The following is a 20793-nucleotide window of genomic DNA, read 5'->3' on the forward strand; positions in this document are numbered from 1 at the left end:
TAAATTATTATTATTATTATTAGCTATATGGTGCAAGGAAGCCTGAGGCTTATGATGCACCAGCCAAAAAAAAAAAAATTCCAGAGTTACCCTGAGAGAGAGAGAGAGAGAGAGAGAGAGAGAGAGAGTCAAAAGGGAATCACCAAGAAAGAGAAGAATGATGATATCCAGCTCAGGATCCTGGGTGTGCCAAGCCCATACTCACCAGATGTGAGCCCCAGAAGCAGGCTTATATATATATATGAATTATTTTATATAAGTTTCATTTTATATAAGCTTATATAAATGAATTATTTTCTAATTAAGTTTGTGCAAAGAACTGTTGGAAAACAAATATGGCTGTAACTAAGAAACAACGTGAAATCAGGCTTTTGTTTACATAAACCTTTGTAATTGCTTTTAGGTCCTAAATCCATCCCTGCTACAGTGAGATCAACTGATGATGTTACCAACAGAAAATTCTAAGTGGGAAGCATTCAAGGAATAAATCGGGGAAGCTACTAAACGTTTCATAGCTATTAAGAAATACTGTTCGAGGTTTAGGCCTAAATGGTTGTCAAATGAACTAATGAGACTCGTGGCAGAGAAGAAAAATGGGATGCATATAAATTATCAGGCGACACAGAAGCCTATGGCAGATATAAGCTAATCTGTAATCAAGTTACAAAGGAGGTTAGGCAGGCGAAGGCAGATTAAGAGAAATCTTTGACAAAGGATGCAAAGGGGAACAGCACGGATTTCATTACTTATATAAACTCTAAAAGGAACGGGGTGAATCTGATTGGTCCACTTGATATCGATGGTTCGACTGTTGATGATCCTGCTCAAATAGCAAACAAACTGAATGAGTATTTTGCATCTACATTCACACATGGAGTTATTAAGGATTGGAAATGCCAGAAGGTTATCAAATTGTAGCAGGGTGCTTAACCACTTTGTAATAACTGAGAGCAAAGTGGAGGAGAAATTGTTGACGTTAAAAATAAGAAAGGAACCTGGGGTGGATGGAATCTATCCAGTTATATTAAAGGAGGCGGCAAAGGAAATAAACAAACCCTTAGCCATAATTAGGAGAGCATCCTTATACTCAGGGGAAGTCCCCACGGACTGGAGATGTGCAAATGTATCCCAAATTCACAAAGGAGGATCGAAGTATGACAAAAGTAATTACAGACCAGTTAGTTTAACTTCTGTACTGGGTAAAATTATGGAGTCACTGGTTAAAGATGCATTGCAAGATCATCTAGACAAGACTGCAGCAATAATTCAGACACAGCATGGGTTTGTTAAGGAAAAGTCTTGCCTGACAAATTTGATTGGATATTATGATGTGGTTACAAAGGAACTGGATGCAAAAAATAATTTTGATATCATATACTTGGATTTCAGGAGAGCTTTTGACACTGTTGCACACAGAAGACTACTGTACAAATTGAAGCAGAATGGTATTAAGGTTAAGTTGCTACGATGGATAAAAGGATGGTTGAGTGGGAGAAGACAGAGGGTGGTAATCAATGGGCGCTGTTCTTCATGGACTAATTTATTAATGGAGTCCCACAGGATTCGGTGTTGGGTCCACTGTTGTTTTGTATATTCATCAATGATATTGATAGAGGTATATCAGGCTTAGTGTCGAATATGGGCTGAGAAGTGGCAAATGAAGTTTAACATCGACAAATGCAAAGTAATGCATATGGGTAGAAGTAACCAGAGAGGAAAGTACCAACTGTGTGGTACTACACTTAGGGTGGTAGAAAATGATATAGACCTGGGAGTAATTGTGCAGTCAGATATGAAGTTCTGTCAATGATATAGAGAAATTTTGCTAGCAGGGAAAAGGTGATTGTCCCTCTGCATAAGGCAATGGTCAGGCCACGCCTTGAGTACTGCATACAGGTCTGGAGGCCTCATTTTAGGAAGGACGTAGATTTGCTTGAGCATGTACAGAGAAGGGCAACAAGATTGGTAAGGGGAATAAAGCGATCCGCTTACCAAGAGAGGCTTAAGTTCTGCAAATTTCAGCGGCTGGAGACTAGGCACCTGCGAAGTGATCTGATTTTTTTTTTTTTTTTTTTATGTGAACCCCAAACACGAGAGGTATTAGAACCTATAGTACTTAGTACCGTGCTTGGGTTGGAGGTTGAGAAGACGAAAGAAGATATTTGTTGACATTGGACTTGAACTTCTGTAGATTGTAATTTTCAGGAAATACGTATGAAGGAAGGTTGTTCCAGAAAACAGCAGTTGAATGAATAAATGAGGAAGATGAAAAGTTGGTTCTGTGGGTTTGAAGTTGGACAGTAAATGGATGTTGGCTGGTGGTGGCACGTGTTCGGACTGTTTTGAAAGAGAGAGCAGGAATTATAGAAGCCAATTCAGAAGAACAGTGCCCATGGAAGTATCTGTAGAAGAGTCATGCAGCAGAAACAGTACGTCTATGAGAAAGCGAGTGGAGAGACTCTGTTAGAGATGAATCATTAATTAACCTAACTGCCCTCTTCTGAATGGAATCAAGAAGCCTGAGAGAGGTTTTGGGGGCACCACCCCAAATGTGGGAACAATATTCCATGGCAGAGCGGATTAGCGATTTATACAGAGTGAGCAGCTGTTTGGAAGAAAAGTAAAAAAGATTGAGGTGTATAAGGCCTTGAAAGTATATATCCCATCATGGTGAATTTTGATGGGATTCTTCCACTTCTTCAGATTACGAATCTAATGGGGCTTAAAATTCAGGAAAGACAACTGTAGAATAGATGTGCAGAAATTTGCCTTTAGCCAGGGGAGGGGGGGGGGGGGGTTATTATCTTAAACTATCATCTGTCATTGTGGAAGTTGATAGCTTAAATAAATTCAGGGAGGAACTGTCCAAATTTTCTAGATCCCGTTGCAGTAGCACACTGCCATTACTGTCATTAACAACCCTGCCAACTTTGCATCATCTATAAACTTCGACACTAAGCCTGATATACCTTCATCAATATCATTGAAAAATATACCAAACAACAGTGGGCCCAACACCGAACCCTGTGGGACTCCATTAATAACATTAGTCCATGAAGAGCAGCATCCATTGATTACCACCCTCTGTGTTCTCCTCTTAACCACCCTTTTATCCACTGTAGAAACTTAACCTTAATACCATTCTGCTCCAATTTGTACAGTAGTCTTCCATGCGCAACAGTGTCAAAAGCTCTCCCGAAATCCAAGTATATGATATCAAAATTATTTTTTGCATCCAGTTCCTTTGTAACCACATTATAATATCCAATCAAATTTGTCAGGCAAGACTTTCCCTTAACAAACCCATGCTGTGTCTGAATTATTGCTGCAGTCTTGTCTAGATGATCTTGCAATGCATCTTTAACCAGTGACTCCATTATTTTACCCGGTACAGAAGTTAAACTAACTGGTCTATAATTACTCGTGTCACCCTTCAATCCTCCTTTGTGAATTCGGGATAAACTTGCGCATCTCCAGACCGTGGGGACTTTCCGAGTCCAAGGATGCTCTCATAATTATGGCTAAGGGTTTGTTTACTTCCTTTGCTGCCTCCTTTAATATAACTGGATAGATCCCATACACCCCTGGTGCTTTTCTTATGTTTAACTTCAACAATTTCTCCTCCACTTTGCTCTCAGTTATTACACAATCGTTAAGCACCCTGCTACAATTTGATAACCTTCTGGCATTTTCAATCCTTAATAACTCCTCATGTGTGAACATAGATGCAAAATACTCATTTAGTTTGTTTGCTATTTGAGCAGGATCATGAACAGTCAAACTATTGATATCAAGTGGACCAATCTGATTCATCTCCTTCCTTTTACAGTTTATATAAGTAAAGAAATCCTTGCTGTTTTTCTTAGCATCCTTTGCCAAAGATATCTCTAAATCTGCCTTCACCTGATAATTTATATGCATCCCATGCATTTTTCTTCTCTGCCACGAGTCTCATTAGTTCACTTGATAACCATTTAGGCCTAAACCTTGAACAATATTTCTTAATAGGTATGAAAAGTCTAGTAGCTTCAATGATTAATTCCTGGAAAGCTTCCCACTTAGAATTTGCTGTTGGTAACGTCATCAGTTGATCCCACTGTACAGAATTTGAAAACTGTCTGAGACCACTGTAGTCACGTGGCTTTTAGGTAGTCTCAGGAAAGCATGGTTTTCTCTCCAGGAACATGTTTTTCTTCAAGCAAACAGAAATCGACCACAGAACACAGGCAATTTATAGAAACAAAAACCCTTTCCTTTACACATGATCATAATTATATCTTTAAGTAAATCCCACATCAGTACACTGCGATCACTGCCACCTAGTGGTCACTTTATCTGCAAATTCTTAATACACGAATGATCACTGCTGATAACCAGATCAAGAGTATTATCCTCTCTGGTTATCCCCTTGTATAAGGCAATAGTTAGGCTACACCCTCTCTGGTGGCTAGGTATCCTGTATAAGGATAATAAAATCAAGTATAGAGTACTGCATACAGGTCTGGAGGCCTCATTTTAGGAAGAATGTAGAGTTGCTGGAACGAGTGCAGAGAAGGGCAACGAGATTGGTGAGTGGAACAAAGGTTTGCCTTTACCAAGAAAGGCTTAAATTCTGCAAATTGCAGTGTCTGCTGACTAGGCACCTGCGAGGTGATCTAATTGAGGTGTATAAGGCCTTGAATGGTTCGAGCAAGCTCAATGCTGTTGGAACCTTCCTCTTGCTCAGATTACTGACCCGAGGGGACATATATTCAAACCGAGGAAAGACAATTGTAGAAAAGTGTGCGGAAGTTTGCCTTTAGCCAGCTGGGGGGGGGGATTGATAGTTGGAACAAATTTCCATCTGTTGCAGTGGAGGTCAACAACATAAATAAGTTCAAGGCAGAACTATACAAACATATGGAGTGAATGGGAAGTTTATTTTATTTTATTCTGACTGATGCTATCTACATAAGCTTGCGTTCTTGGATCATATGCCTCTACTAATGCTAATGCTAACTTTATGGGAGGAATTTATCACCCTCTTTGGGAACTGGCTGGATATGAGTAACTTTCCAAACAGAAGGGAAAACACCAGCAGAATAAGAAAGCATAAAAAGGAGACAACAGGAGAAATACCATCAGCACTGTGTGATTTCTTGGCATCAATTGTTCAAACTTCTTCTGACATCCTTTTGAGGGAAGACCACAAAAGGCACTGAATGGAGTGTACTGGATGGAAATGGTAGGAGTTTGTTGACAAAGATCATCGATACACGAGTTAGAAGAAAAGTTGGATACCAGTAGGTCAGCTTTATCTTTAGCTGATGTGGCAATAGAGCAATCTGATTTGACAGAGTTGGGCAAAAGTTGCGATAAATAGGTTTGGCAAAAGAGCAGAATGCTCAACTACCATTTGGACAAGAGCCAAGTTTTCTGCTCTTAGCTTGTTCAAATTCGAGTTTGGACTAAACTGCTTTACAATTGTTGCAAACCTTTGGTGTAATCAGATAATAAACCTGGGGATTTGGATGCAAACATTAGTGATATGCAACATTCTTATCTGGAACAGGCTTAGCACAGTTATTGGAAAACCAAGGACAAGATTTTAAGGTGGAGGGTAGAGTAATAAAAACAAAAAATCTCCAGGCCCTGGGAACGTAGCAATTGAACCTATTAAATATGGACCACCAAGTTTAATAGATCTAACTGCACAGCTGTTCAAGATGTGTACAGCTGAGAAAAAAACCAAAGGAATGGAAAATTAACTATATATCATCCATTTATTAAAAAGGAAATAGGCAGGATCTTGGGAACTACAGAGGCCTAAGTGTGAACTGCACTATGTCCAGATTGTACTCTAAGGTGCTTCAGTTAAAATTACGAGAGGAGGTAAAACATAAGATTAGCAAAGAATAAAGTGGATTTAGGTCTGGTTGCTCATGTGTGGACAATCTGTTGATTCTGCAGCAACTAGTGGAGAAAAGAAGAGCAAGGAATAAAGATGCCTACTTGGACTTAATCCATCTATAAAAGGTTTATGACTCTGTTCCAAGAAAGGAATTATGGGAAGCCCTAAAATAGATGTCAATTGCTCCAGAACTTATTGAACTGATTAGGGAATTATACAATAACAATGTGGCATATATAAAGTTGTAAAGTCTCTATTTAACCCAATCTATCTAACAAAGGGGCTGAGGCAAGGAAGTAGCTTATCGCTTTTATTGTTTAATGTTTTCTTGGAATGTGCCTTGCAAGAATGTAAAAAAAAGCTGCTGTGGAATGGACTACCAATTAATGACAGATATTTATGGAATATCAATTTTGCTGATGATCAGGTCACCATAGCACAAGAAACATATCATTTGGAATACGTTTTAAGAAAACTGCATCTTACATATAACCAATGGGGCCTCAATATCAATTCCACAATAACAAAATTCCGAAGTACAGCAGAGCATCCAGACAAATTGGAAGTCACACAATCTATACATCCAAAACCTGCTGACTTCAAGTATCTTGGCAGTACAGCCACTCCCCAACTTGCGTAAGGGTTGTGTTCTGCAGAACTCTACATAAGTCGAAATTTCCCTAAATGCTTATGCAGCACTCGCAAATTTGATCGAAGCAAAAAAGAAACCTTCGGTGAACATGTAAATAGAATTATTTATTCAATTTTTTCATCTCATGTGCAGGAAAAATTACGTAAAATTTCAAAATTATAAAATTACAAAAAGAGAGAGGACACAGGCATAATGTCAGCAAGCTTTACCTTTCGGGCATCGTTGCCAGAATTAACTCTCCAGCTGATAATCACACCACTGCGGAAGTTGAGGGCTGTTGAGATTTGGAAGGGTTTTTTCCCAACACATTGCGAAATTTCTCAGCAGCTGTAGAATTGACACTGGCGACTTCACCGCATACTTTAATGTTTTAGAAACCAGCACGATGCTTGAACCTATTAAACCACCCATTGCTTGCCACAAATTTGGCTTGGGATTCGCCGTACTTATCCTTAATATCTTCATAAATACTTCTTGCTTTTGCTTGAATGGCCATTAGACTCAGCACTTGCTTCTAAATCTGATTTATCATCCGTATTATTAATAGCTTTTCCATCTTTGATATAGCACCTGAACACTGTTAATCTTAAATGCGTTGATCCTTTAACATGTTCTTTTATATGCACACTGTCCCTTAAAATAGTATTCACTGTTGAAGCAGCGAGACCTAATTCCATGCAACAGATGACAAACCTTGTCCTGTTTCGTACTTCTTAATTAATCATCTTCATTTCTAAATTAATTTTGTTTTCTTTCCTAGCAATGCCAGCACTTGCGCTTTCCATTGGTCCCTTTCCCTTGTAATAAGTAAATAGGAATGAAGAGAAGATTCCAAAAATTTAGTTATGCTTTTTATATGATTGAAGATTTTAGTGAAAGGGAACTCATTTCACCATAATACCATAAGATCAAGTTTACTACCAATTTCTAATAGATTGCACTAACAGAAAAGCCCAATAAACCGGAAAGTGAAAATTGTTTTTATTGTTTTATGGTAGTGACGTCCAGAAATGTGTTTCAGAAAAATATCACAAAGGTGTTCAAGATTGAACATATAATAACAATGAAAGTGTAGTGGCATTTCCATTATAAAAATTACCTTTTAGAGGGATAAATAGCTTAGTTATATAGTGAAAATTTCAGCTTCCAAGGTCTTGGAACAAATTACCAAAAAAAAAAAAAAAAACAAAGTTATTGGATTTTGCACCCACTGGCAAAAACTTTCATAAAGTCGAATTTTCATAAGTCGAGTATTACAATAGCCGGGGAGTTGCTGTATTACAACTAAGGAAGGACTGGGGAAAGAAGAAGTTAGCACACGAATTCACTAAAGTAGGAAGATCCTTTGTGCCCTCAATACTATCTAGTAGGACAACAACAGAACAAAAAACATTGGACAATCGTTAGTGGAATTCGGTACTTTGCTACGGATGTAGAGATGGAATATCTTCATTGAGTTGCTGGAGTTTCTAAGCTGGAGAAGGTTATGAACAAGGATATTAGAAGGCATCTGCATGCAGATGAAGATATAGAGCGAATTGAAAATAGGAAGAAATGGTTTGGACGTCTTCTACACATGAATGAAGAGAGATGGCCTAAAATTTTATATGAGTGGATGATACAACAAGGGCAGAGAAGATGAGGATGCCCTAGAAAATAATGGAAGGAGTGTACAATATCAGCTATGACAAAGAAATATTTGAAAGTTGAAGATGCCCAAGTCAGGAGGCGACTTTGGAAAATGAGAACAAGGTGACAATCTGTCATATAAAGTCGAACATAGATAGTGTAGAATCATAAAGGATTTCATCCTACAAGAATAATTTCACTAACATAATCTGAGCAAATATTGACATCAGAAGATTAAAAACAGTAACCCAACTAAAGAAAATAAATCTCACAGATCATACCATTTTGAATTCTTGTAAGGCCAAACAACACGAAGTGGAGAATGGCCATAACAGAAAGGCTCCATTGGAGAAGAAACCATCACCAAGTTGGAATCTGAGCTGTCCAGAGGACCTGGACTGTGTACATGGAAGGGCTGTTTGTGAGAAAAAGATCAAGTGTTGCTGTGTGGTGATGATTGTCAGGTATTCTGATAGTTAAATTAACAATCTGTGCAAGGTCATTAGTAAATGCAAGTCTCAGCATCTTAACCAGCTGGAGTTGTGGACATTAAAATCACCAAGGAAAAAATTATGTTGCTGTTAGGAAATGACTGGAGAAAGTCAAGTTTCAAAGAGAAGTCAAAAGAGTTCCAAGTGATTAGCGGAATTGGGAGAGCAATAGAGGCAACAGATGAATCCAACAGAATGGTATAGAGTGATTTTAAGCCAGAAAAGATTGAAAATTGAAGATTCCAAATTAGTAACTCTCTGGCAGGGAATATCAGAGCAGTCATATACACAAGTACCACCTTTGAAGTGAAATAAATCATATAGCAAATAATTAGGACAACTGAGATGAGTAGTGGTTGAATCAACTGATAACTGGGATTCTGCCAGAAAAAGTACACAAGGCTTGGCAGACCGTAAGTGGAAATGGACATCGTTGAGATTGGCACCGAGACCACGTACATTTGTGAAATGAAGAAGAAAGTGTTTGGGAGGTTAGATCTTTTCACAGATAGGTTTGTTCGATTAGTTTCATTATTTATGATGTATTCCGCAGTTAAAAAAAAGATGGGAAAGACATGCTATATATAGTAATTAAATTTTTGAAGCGCGCGCGCACGCACGCACGCACACACACGCACGCACGCACGCACGCACACACACACACACACACACACACACACACACACACACACACACACACACACACACACAGCTTCTTAACAATCTGTGTGCGCCCGCGCGTACACAAATTCTGACTCTCTCCAACCATTATCTAGCAGACTAGAGGCAGCAAGATGATACACTAGGTGATCCTGACACCTCCTTTCCCAAGGCTATTAGGATACTCTACTTTATGCTTGGATTTCCAAAAAAACACAAAAATACTGGTCATACAAAAGTAACAATCATTTATGCAGTCTGGAGGTTTTTACCATATCACTGGAACAGAAAAGGGCATCGATTTATGACTACCTCTATAAGCCAGCCTGTTAATGTCCTTGAACACGAGCGACAGGAAATCTTTGGAACCCATACTTTATCTTGATCTCAGACCTTACATGCAAAATAGAATCCATAGTTTTTCTCACAAGTTGCAACAGTGGCTTCAGCTGTGATTTTAATACCACTTCTCCACAAATGTAGCAAAAGCTGTTAGGCTTATTTCAGGAAGAACCCCACACATTTCACGTATGGTTTAGGTATGTGCACATAAGAACACAATTAAGAAATCCTATCCCTGTAGAAGCAGTCTCTCCTGTTAAGAAGCACAGACCAGGCTGAGAAAATTTTTATTTCTAATTTAAATACAGTCCACGATTTACACTTATGCACACAACACTTGTTCACCACTTGCTCTCTGAAACACAGAAATGCTTGCTTGGTGCAGAACCTAGTCATATATACACCGATGAGCCAAAACATTATGACCAGCGAGTCGTTATGCAAATTGAAGCAACTGCAGGTGAACTATGGTGTATGCACGGGTTGGGACACGGTATAAAAAACACCTGATAAAATCAGCTCCGGTAATCAGTGTTATTCTTGTTCTTCAGATGGGAAAGGCAGTGGACTTAAGTGAGTTTGACAAAGGCCAAATTGTAATGGCCAGACGACTGGGTCAGAGCATATTTGAAATGACACAGCTGGTGGGATGCTCACGGTCAGCCGTGGTCTGAGAAGGGGGAACCCATGAACCGCCAGTGAGGTGTTGAATGACCATGGCTCATCAATGCTCGAAGGCTCTCCCGGATGGTGTGGCAACAGAAGGGCGACTGTGTCAACTTGACAGTAATTGGAATGCTGGTGACGGGAGTAATGTGTCACAACACACAGTACATCAAACCCTGTTGAAAATGGGACTGCATAGCCGCGGGCTGCTCCAAGTGCCCATGCCAACCATGGTTCACCGGCAACAACGCCTATAATGGGCATGCAAGCATCAAAACCGAACCTTGAGTGATTGGAAGAAGGTTGTCTAATACCTGGATGCATCATGGGACAAAAACAAGCCAGTGGTGGTGGTGTCATGCTTTGGGCAATGTTCTGCTGGGATACCCTGGGTCCAGTGTGCCGGACACTGACGTCTACCACCCACCTAAACGTCACTGCTGACCAGGTACACCCTTTCATAGCAACGGTCTTCCCCTCTGGCGGTGCTGTCTTTCAGCAGGATAATGCGCCATGCCACACCACCCGGATTGTTTGAGACTGGTTCACAGACCATGAGGAAGACTTCCAGGTATTGCCCTGGCCTCCAAATTCCCCAGACATCAATCCCATCGAGTATCTGTGGTTTGTGTTGGAACAGCAACTCCGATCTGTGGCATCTCAACCATGGTCCTTGCAGGAGTTAAAGGACCTGCTGGTTACGTGTTGGTACCAGATACCATAAGACACATTCAGAAATCTTGTAGTGTTCAAGCCTCACTGAGTATGAGCTGTTTTGGCTGCATGTGGAGGACAACATCATATTAGGTAGGCGGTCGTAATGTTTTGGCTCATTGGTGTATATATACCAGTAGAGAAGTTTCTAGAAGGCAGCTCACAATATTTCTGGAGAACCCTGTTGAAAGTTCTAAAACCCTCCAGAAACATTGACTTTTCTTTTGCACATCATAACAATATTCTAGAATGTTCTGGAACATTCTAGAAGCTCTCGGATGTTCTAAGGAAAAAATAAAATAAAAAATATAGATAAAATAGATGATTAAACCAACTAGAGATCTTGGTTTTTGGTCATTAACCTAAGATATTTGAAAACTGAGGGCGATGAGAACCTTTTAAGCACATATCGAACATATGAACATATTTCCTATGAGAATCTGTCGAAATTATTTCAGGAAGGAAATTGATGTCAATCAGCGTAATTTCCTTTTTTTTTTTTTTTTTTTTTTGTGGTGGAAAATGAGTGTGAGCTACTAATTTAAAAATTAAAAAAAAAAAAAAAAAAAAAAAGTTTTAACTTCTAAAGGCAGTTTTCTTATTATGATTCAAATAAACAAAGTTAGCACAGTAAAGATATATGATAAAAACTTACTTACACATGAAGTATATTTACAATTATTTCTAAATTCTGTAGGAAGTCATCACATTTTAAACGAGTGCCATTTCTGATACTAAACATTTCTAAAGGCTTGTCCTTATTTTCTATATATATATAAAAAAGGGAGGAAAGAAATAATTCTATTAAATTGGTAAAATTTATCTGTAAAAAATTCCATCTTTTTAATAACTAAAGGATGTATATAAATTAGGAATATGAAAAATATAAACCATTTTGTGAAAATTTTCTAAAAATGTCTAGCTCAAATTTTTAAAGTTCAAAATTATGTTCAGTTCTTAATTCTATAATACCATCAACAACTAATGAAGTAGTAGGTGTAAAGGTTGTAGAAATCAAATCCCCAAGGAAAGGCTTCAGCAGCTTACTTTATTATGTGGACTATCAAACTGACTCCTACGAGGAGAGAGAGAGAGAGAGAGAGGCAGGCACAAAGAAATTATCCATTTACTATCAAAACCATCAATGAATAACTTTATTGTACAATGTTCTCGATGTCCTTACAACAGCCATTACATAAATATCTAAATATACTTTTCTTTATAAACAACTTATATAAAGAAACACTTGAAATATTGTTACTAGAAGCCCACATTAAATGAGAATTTTTTTCTTTAGTATGGTCACCTTTCCATACTAATTATAAATGAGCATTAGTCTAGGAAAAAATCCACTGTGTAAGGTAAGTTAGTTAACAAACAGACATAAGAGCAAAGTAACTAATAGCAGTCAGGTGCAAGTACAGAGTTGTTCATGGGCATTCAAATTCATGTGATACTATGAAATACAAAAATATTCTTGTAGCTTCTATCAACTCCCATGAATAGAAAATTAATTACTTCTTACTATATTAAACAATAAGTCTGATGAATAAATAAAGGAATTATTCATTATCATTTTTACAATTTTAAGAGCCATCTAATAGCAACACGTATACATCCATTAGCATCAAACTTTATCCACCTATTTGTCTCTTGCACTGCACATAAAAACAGTCTTCTGGGAAATGTATTTTGTTTCAACATATTAGCATCACTTTATCCCACTATTTGACTGTCATATTGCATATATAAGCAGCCATCTAGGAAATGGATAATTTTTAATTTAATTTAATTTAAACATTATCCATTTATTTAATTTGTTTATTTGAAGTTCCTAACAAAATTTGATAATCCAAAGTACCACTTTTTTTTGTACCTTTTCATCCAATTCATGCTAAAATTTTAAAGATATCGGTATACAGTGACATACACCACAAGATTTCCTGTGGTATCCTTGGTTTTATGGAGTATCAGCATTTTAGAGGCTTTACTGTGCTAGTGTATTTGTGCAATTATATTCGTAGGATAGTTTGCATGAAATAGTGGATCACAGCATATTCTAGCAGAGGTATAATGTTTTTATTTATACTCTCAATGGCCACCCTGATCAAAGGAATTTAAACTTCATTATAACAGTTTTATTGTAGTAAAATTGTTACAATGGAACAATGAGCCATACTTTTTTTTTGTGGCAGCAGGTTCAATTTCACTCGTGTCAATGTTCATTATCCCAGGTCTGCGATAAGCCCTAAAGACACATGTAAGAGTTTCTCTGCTTTCTCCTAGAAAGCAGAGAAACTCTTTTTACATAAATACTTATTTACTATACTCTTTCATAAATACTTTACTATACACATGATGTAAACTTTTATTAATAATATGCAGCTCACTTTCAATGCATATGAAACAGATGATATTAAAATTGCACCTATTTCTTTTATTCATTTTACTAATTAACTGTTTTAAAAATAAAACAACCATATTTATAATTATAAATTAGTCAGTTTTAAGATTTTCAACATCTTCAGAATTTATACCTTACAGAAGTAACCCCAGAGAAACATACCAACTGTTTGGTACTACACTTAAGGTGGTATAAAATGAAAAAGACCTGGGAGTAATTGTGCAGTCAGATATGAAGTTTTCTGAGCAATGCAGACAGGCTGCCAGGGCAGGTCATGGGGTTTTGTCAATGATATATAGGAATTTTGCTAGCAAGGAGAAGGAGGTGATTGTCCCTCTGTATAAGGCAATGGTCAGGCCGCACCTTGAGTACTGCGTACAGGTCTGGAGGCCTCATTTTAGGAGGGATGTAGATTTGCTTGAGTGTGTACAAAGAAGGGCAACAAGATTGGTGAGGGGAATGAAGGGATCCTCTTGCCAAGAGAGGCTTAAGTTCTGCAAATTGCAGTGGCTGGAGAATAAGCACCTGCACGGTGATCTAATTGAGGTGCATAAGGCCTTGAATGGTTTGAGCACGCTGAATTCTGATGGGATCCTTCCACTTGTTCAGATTACGAACCTAAGGGGGCATAAATTCAAATTAAGAAAAGACAGATGTAGAACAGATGTGCAGAAATTTGCCTTTAGACAGTGGGTGATTAATTGCTGGAACAAACTTCCATCTGTCGTTGTGGAAGTTGACAGGTTAAATAAATTTGAGGAGGAACTGGACAGGCATTTGGAGTGAATGGTGTGATATTTATTTTTATTTTTTTTTTTTTGACTGATGCTGCATAAGCTCATACACTTGCTTTCTTGCATCACATGCCACTACTACTATCACACTAACTGAGGAACAGATTACAGTTCAGTAAGAAATGGGTGAGCTTTAAGCAGCTTTAGAGGTTGAAACCAAATCTTGAAAGGCGTGAACAAGGTATGCAAAATAAATAAATCCTTTGGAAGAATACAGAAAATTACTGGCAGAAATATAAAATAACCAGAAGCCATTTCAGTTTTTTAATGGCCAGTGATGATAAAAATAAATTCTTATTTACTATATACTAAAATGAAGACAATGGTTAAGAGGCATTCTTAAGAACAGGACTAAACCCATATACCACTACTCTGTTTCTACTGTGGCAAAGCTGTTCACAATTAATAATTTTCACAATAATATTATCATGCGAGTATGACTCACGGGCAACTTATATGAATGCACACTAGTGCATTTCCCTGATGATCACCTGGCAATATTTGGTCTAATATGCATTCCTTGATAATACAAAATTTTCATGATAGTTTAAAATCTTTACATGGTTACTATATGTTATGGGATTATCCTTGATCCCTTCCTCACTGGTAGGAATTTGTACAAAAAAAAGACTAATATCAACGTACAGAATTGTGAAAGTGTCCAAAGTAAAGTGCTCACTTTCGCTCTCTCTTGCACACCCACAATGCAGAAAGGTAAAACATAAGATGTTATTTATTAAAAATGGTTTTTCATGTTTTAGTTAAAATCAAAATACTCAACATTGTAAAATAATTACAGGAATAAGAATGTCAATCTGTTATATGCTTAATCATATCATAGTGTTAGTTTCCAAATGTATAACTGATAATTGTCACTATGGATATTTTAGTAAAGCTGTCGTATTCAGCAACTTTTCCTTAAGTCAAATATGTAGCACAATCAGATGAATTCTTTCTCTGCTGGGTGGCCAGAGAATATGCATCTTGTATTTTGTGCTACTACATTTTTTTGTTTTTAGAGGTGTAATGCTTCATTCTAGAGGTCATCGCATATATAGTAATTAGCATTAGTAGAGGCATATGATGCAAGAAAGCAAGCTTATGCAGCATCAGCCGGAAAAAAAAAAAAAAAAAAAAAAACCACTCCCATTTCATCCCTCCATTCGTTCGAAATACCTGTCCAGCTGAGCCTTAAATTTATTTAGGCTATCAACTTTCACAACAAGGGATGGAAGTCTGTTCCACCAACCAACTACCCACTGGCAAAAGGCAAAATTTCCACACATCTATCCTACATCTGTCTTTCCTCAATTTGAATTTATGCCCTCTCAGGTGATTATTCTGAGCAAGAGGAAGAATCCCATCGACACTGAGCATGCTCAAACCATTCAAGGCTTTATACACCTCTATCAGATCACCTCGCCGGTGCCTAGTCTCCAGACACTGTAATTTGCAAAACTTAAGCTTTTCTTCGTAAGAGCAACCCTTTGTTCCATTCACTAATCTTGTTGCCCTTCTCTGTACTCGTTCAGGCAGCTCTACATGCTTCTTGAAATGAGGCCTCCAGACCTGTATACAGTACTCAAGGTGTGGCCTGACCATTGCCTTATACATGGGAATAATCACCTCCTTATCCCTGCTAGAAAATTTCCTGTATATCATTGACAAGGCACCATGAGCTACTCTTGCAGCCAGTCTGCACTGCTCAGAGAACTTCATATCTGCCTGCACAATTACCCCCAGGTCCTTTTCATTCTCTACCACTGCCAGTGTAGTACCACAGAGTTGACACGTTGCTCTGCGGTTGATGTTTCCCATATGTAGTACTTTACATTTGTCACCACTCAGCCCATCTGCTAAACCTTTCCAGATCCCGTTGCAGCAGCAAAGCGTCAGTAGTGTCCTTAACACCCCTGCCAACCTTTGTATCGTCTGCAAACTTGGACATTAAGCTTGATATACCATCATTAATATCATTTATAAATACAGAAAACAATAATGGTCCCAACACTGAACCCTGAGGGACTCCACTGATTACCACTCTCTGTCTTCTCCCCCTCAACCATTCCTTTATCCATAGCAGCAATTTGCCTCCAATGCCACACTGCTCCAATTTGTGCAGCAGTCTTCTATGTGCAACAGTATCAAAAGCCTTTCTAAGATCCAAATATATAATTTCAAAGTTATTCCCTGCATCCAGTCCTTTTGTGACAACATCATAGTATCCAATCAAATTGGACAGGCAAGACTTTCCCTTAACAAAACCATGCTGTGTCCGAGCTATAACTGAAGTCTTGTCTAGATGATCCTGCAGTGCTTCTTTAACCAGTGCCTCCATTAAGTTACCTGGAACAGAAGTTAACCTCACAGGCTATAGTTACTTGTTCAGCCTTTGATCCACCTTTGTGAATTGGGGTCACATTTGCACATCTCCAGTCTATGGGTACCTACCCCGGAGTCCAAAGAAGCTCTCATAATTATGGCTAAGGGTTTGCTTACTTTCTTCGCTGTCTCCTTTAATAAAACTGGATAGATCCCATCCACCCCGGGTGCCTTTTTTGTGTTTATCCTCAACAATTTCTCCTTCACTTTCTTCTCAGTTATTAAAAAATCATCTAGCTCACTGCCAGAGTTTACTTCACCTCTGGCATTCCCCTTCCTGAATAACTCCTCATGTGTGAATGTAGATGCAAAATATTCATTTAGGTTGTTAGCCACCTGAGCAGGATCCTCAACTGTTGAACCATCAATATCCAGTGGACCAATCTGATTGATCCCTTTCCTTCTAGAGTTTACATAGGTAAAGAACTCTTTGCTGTTTTTCTTTGCATCCTTTGCCATGATTTCTCATAATTTGCCATTGCCTGCCTATCTCCTTTGTGACTTGGTTACAGACCAGCTTATATCTATCATAGGCTTCCATCACCCATTAATTTATATGTATCCCATGCATTTTTTTTCTCTGCCATATGTCTAATTAGTTCATCTGACATCCATTTAGGCCTAAACCTTGAACAATATTTCTTAGCTGGTATGTAAAACCTAGTAGCTTCCAAGATAAGTTCTTTGAATGCTTCCCATTTTGAATTTGCTGTTGGTAACATCATCAGTTGGTCCCACTGTATAAAATTTAAATAATGTCTCAGACCATCATAGTCGCCTTTACGAAAGCAAAAACCCTTCCCTTTACCCTTGATGGTAATTACCTCTGAGTAAATCCCACTTCAGCACACTGTGATCACTGCCACCTAGTGGTTCCTTTATCTGCAGATTCTTAATGCATGAAGAATCACTACTGATAATCAGATCAAGGGTATTACTCCCTCTAGTTGCCTCCCAAACATGCTGATGTAGAAAACAATCATCCAATAAATCCACAAAAGCCTTGCTAGTGTGTGAGTGACCAACCTACAAATTCCAGTCAATATCTGGGAAATTAAAATCCCCCATTATAAGACACTCTGATTTACTGGTCAACTCTATTTCCTTGTACAGTTTCTTATTATACTCATCAGAGTCATTAGGCCTATAGCACACTCCTACTCTCAATTTTGATCTCCCAATGCTTATGTCACACCAAACTGTCTCGACACTGCACTGTCCAGCGATGTCGACTTGCTTCACTCCCTTGGATTTTATGTATTTCTTAACTTAATTACATTGATATTCTCTCATCAATCATGGCAAAAAAATTTTCTTTCTCTGCTTCAGCACCACTTAAATTGTTAGGTCAGTCATAAATTATCTACTTTTTCCATTGTCAGGTGTTAAAGCTGGCCTGTTGTTGTTTAGACTTATAAAAGGTTAGTGTCTCCCTTTCCAAGGTGCTGCATTTGCCTTAGAAGTATCTCCCTTATTTTATTTTAAGAAAGGGCTGGGAATTGTACAGGAGTTGTCTAGGCTCAGATATCTCAAGTTCTTTGCAAGGACAGTAATTAGCCAATCTCAGGTGGCAGAAGAAGTTTATTCATGTGAATTTTTCTGGGTATAGCAGCTTACACAACATGAAAATCATGCACAGAGAGAGAGAGAGAGAGAGAGAGAGAGAGAGAGAGAGAGAGAGAGAGAGAGAGAGAGAGAGAGATGTAGTAATAAAAAGCATACGCCTTCTGGCAGCAAAAAAATCCCATACCTTTCTTTGGTCTTCAAAAATTGTTTGCTTATGCAGTCAAACCTGCTTACAGCATCAAATAAAGAGAAAATAGGAAAGCTAAATTACTTGAAGGCCATCTGCCTGCTTTGATTTTCCCATCTATTTCAGATGATCATGATGCAGTAAAATACACGGTAGACAACTTATACAAAATGCAAGATTTCCGAACTCATAAAATAACTAATCAAAAATAAAAAAAAAGAATAAAAAAAAAAAAAAAAAAGAATAAAAAAAAACAAAAAAAAAAACAAATAATAAAAGAAAAGGAGACAACCTATGCATTTCCCTCCTCAATATGTTTCTTAACTAAGGGCATAACCCCTTCCTCCCCAGTCCAATTGTCTCTTCTTTCCTATAATCCACTTGACCCCTTTCACCTTCACCCCTTTTCTCTAACACTTGAACTATAACACCCATGCTCCCTTTCCAATAATTTCTTCCCTCTTGGCCCTCCTTTGCAAGTTCAAGCATGGGTTTGTGCCCTTAAAAGATAAAATCTGGTCTATAACATGATGTACTTTTGCCATGGAAGACAAATGTTGGTCTTATTCACCTATATTTTTACACAATATATTTCCTATTTTCCTGACAATAGAGTCACTGACAATAAGTACCTCCTTGAACCAGAGCATTCTGCCTTGGAGATTGCTACATGTTGCCTTGTGCACAAGTATAAGCTCTGGTATTCATTTGAGCAGCTGATAGCTTGATGGGCCAGCCCATTTTAATTCCTTTTAGGATGGATGCCCTCTTTTCTAGCTCTCATAAATGCCCATCTGAGTTCATACTTAATTTCCTCACACCCCTTGCAATGAATGCACACAAAGACCCTCCCCCATGGCTGTATCATATCCTATTCCAGATAGGTCTACAAACATCTCTATAATAACATTTGATGACATAATCAGTACTTCATATTTATAAAATTTATTTACTATGCTTGTAACATTCATGTACATACAAGTATACATGCACCTGTTCATATTCTTAGTTACCCTAACACAGCCCATATATTTACTTGTTCAGTGATGAACTTTTGTAGGAAAGTTGCCCCTTCAGTTCTCACCCGAGCCACAACACTTCCACTGCTTTGCTGCCCTAGTCTGAAGCATGATTTCTATTTAAATTCAATTTAATTCGAAAATACTAAACTAAATTAACAGATAACTAAATGTAATAATATATATGCAATCAAGTTTATGATGCATGTATTACACTATTCCATTATGTTCTTTAATTAAGTTTAAAATTGGTTATAGCCTTATAAGAAATAAAATTTCTTAGCTAAAATGAAAAATATATATGCCAACTCACTAATTAGAACCTTTGAGCTACTTATTTCCCAAAACTAGAACCCTGGAATTCCACTATCATGCTCTACACTACACTACAAGAGCTCTACAAATATTAAGTTGCAACTTACAAAATCTCTAGCTAAATTTAAAGTAAGCTAATGAATACATTAGAACTATTAATCGAAAACAATTTAATATGTTAATTAAAAGGCTAAATTTTACAAAAAAAAAACTATCTATTTCCAAGAGCTAAAAATTCTTCAAGTTCAGTGTTTTTATGTCTACCTGTCTATAAAATTACAGCTGAGTGACAATCATGTTTTTTGGGTAATTTTATAGGCTGATATTTTAATTTGATTCCTTTTTATTTACCTAAGGTATTGCTACATTCAGTAAATGTGTAAATTACTGAATAGAATTGAATTTTATCTGCATTCGGAGCCAATTCTTCCACCACATCTGATACAGCCATGTTTCCCTTAGTAACCCCTGGTAGCATACTGTCATAGTTATTATGCCAATATTTATTTTTATTATGCAGGTCATGGATGATTTTCACAGAATTTTTGGCAGTCTATGCTGACAATGGCAAAGTGATGTGTCAAAGCTTTACCAATTGCATATGAGGAAATCTAAGTTCTAACTTTTGTTCCATTACGTGAGGTATCCTTTGGGCTTTCGTTAAAAAACTTCCAGAGTTTAATAAGTTTAATTTCAATTGGAGCTGTCCAATGTGTGGGTGTACTTCATTCCTGCCATTAGAGCAGATCCTTCTGTACATGCTATGGCCATGTTTTGTGGCAAATTTTTACACCCCACTCATTTGTCAGCAAAAGCAAAGTAATTTAAGCCAGTAGTGTCAACATTTTATGAACACTAAATGAAGGAATCTGGCTTTTAATTTTTGTTCCTTTATGCAGTCTTTAGCCTTTGGTAAAAAATTTTTAAGTGGTACATTAGCCTGACATGCCAAATAGAGGCAATTTCATACATGAAATTGTGTGGCCACTTCAAACATGTTTAAACATGATTGAACTTTGGTTCCTTGAAATTTGAATTAATCAAGTTTCACTGCAGATGCTGATTACAATGTTCACTTGGTT

The 20793-nt window shown here is 37.6% G+C and overlaps 1 protein-coding gene across 1 annotated transcript in view; it reads right to left on the minus strand.

Annotated features, from left to right (window-relative positions):
- Window positions 1–20793, minus strand: part of Uba2 (Ubiquitin-like activating enzyme 2) — a 368774-nt gene that overhangs the window by 26107 nt on the left and 321874 nt on the right. Inside the window, exon 17 of the mRNA XM_090382009.1 lies at window positions 11704–11809. Coding sequence (XP_090238135.1) covers window positions 11704–11809 — 106 coding nt within the window. The remainder of the gene's footprint in view (window positions 1–11703; window positions 11810–20793) is intronic.

Source organism: Mastigoproctus giganteus, chromosome 9 (genome assembly GCF_048544385.1).
Source record: "Mastigoproctus giganteus isolate SK-2022 chromosome 9, ASM4854438v1, whole genome shotgun sequence".
Taxonomy (NCBI): Eukaryota; Metazoa; Arthropoda; class Arachnida; order Uropygi; family Thelyphonidae; genus Mastigoproctus; species Mastigoproctus giganteus.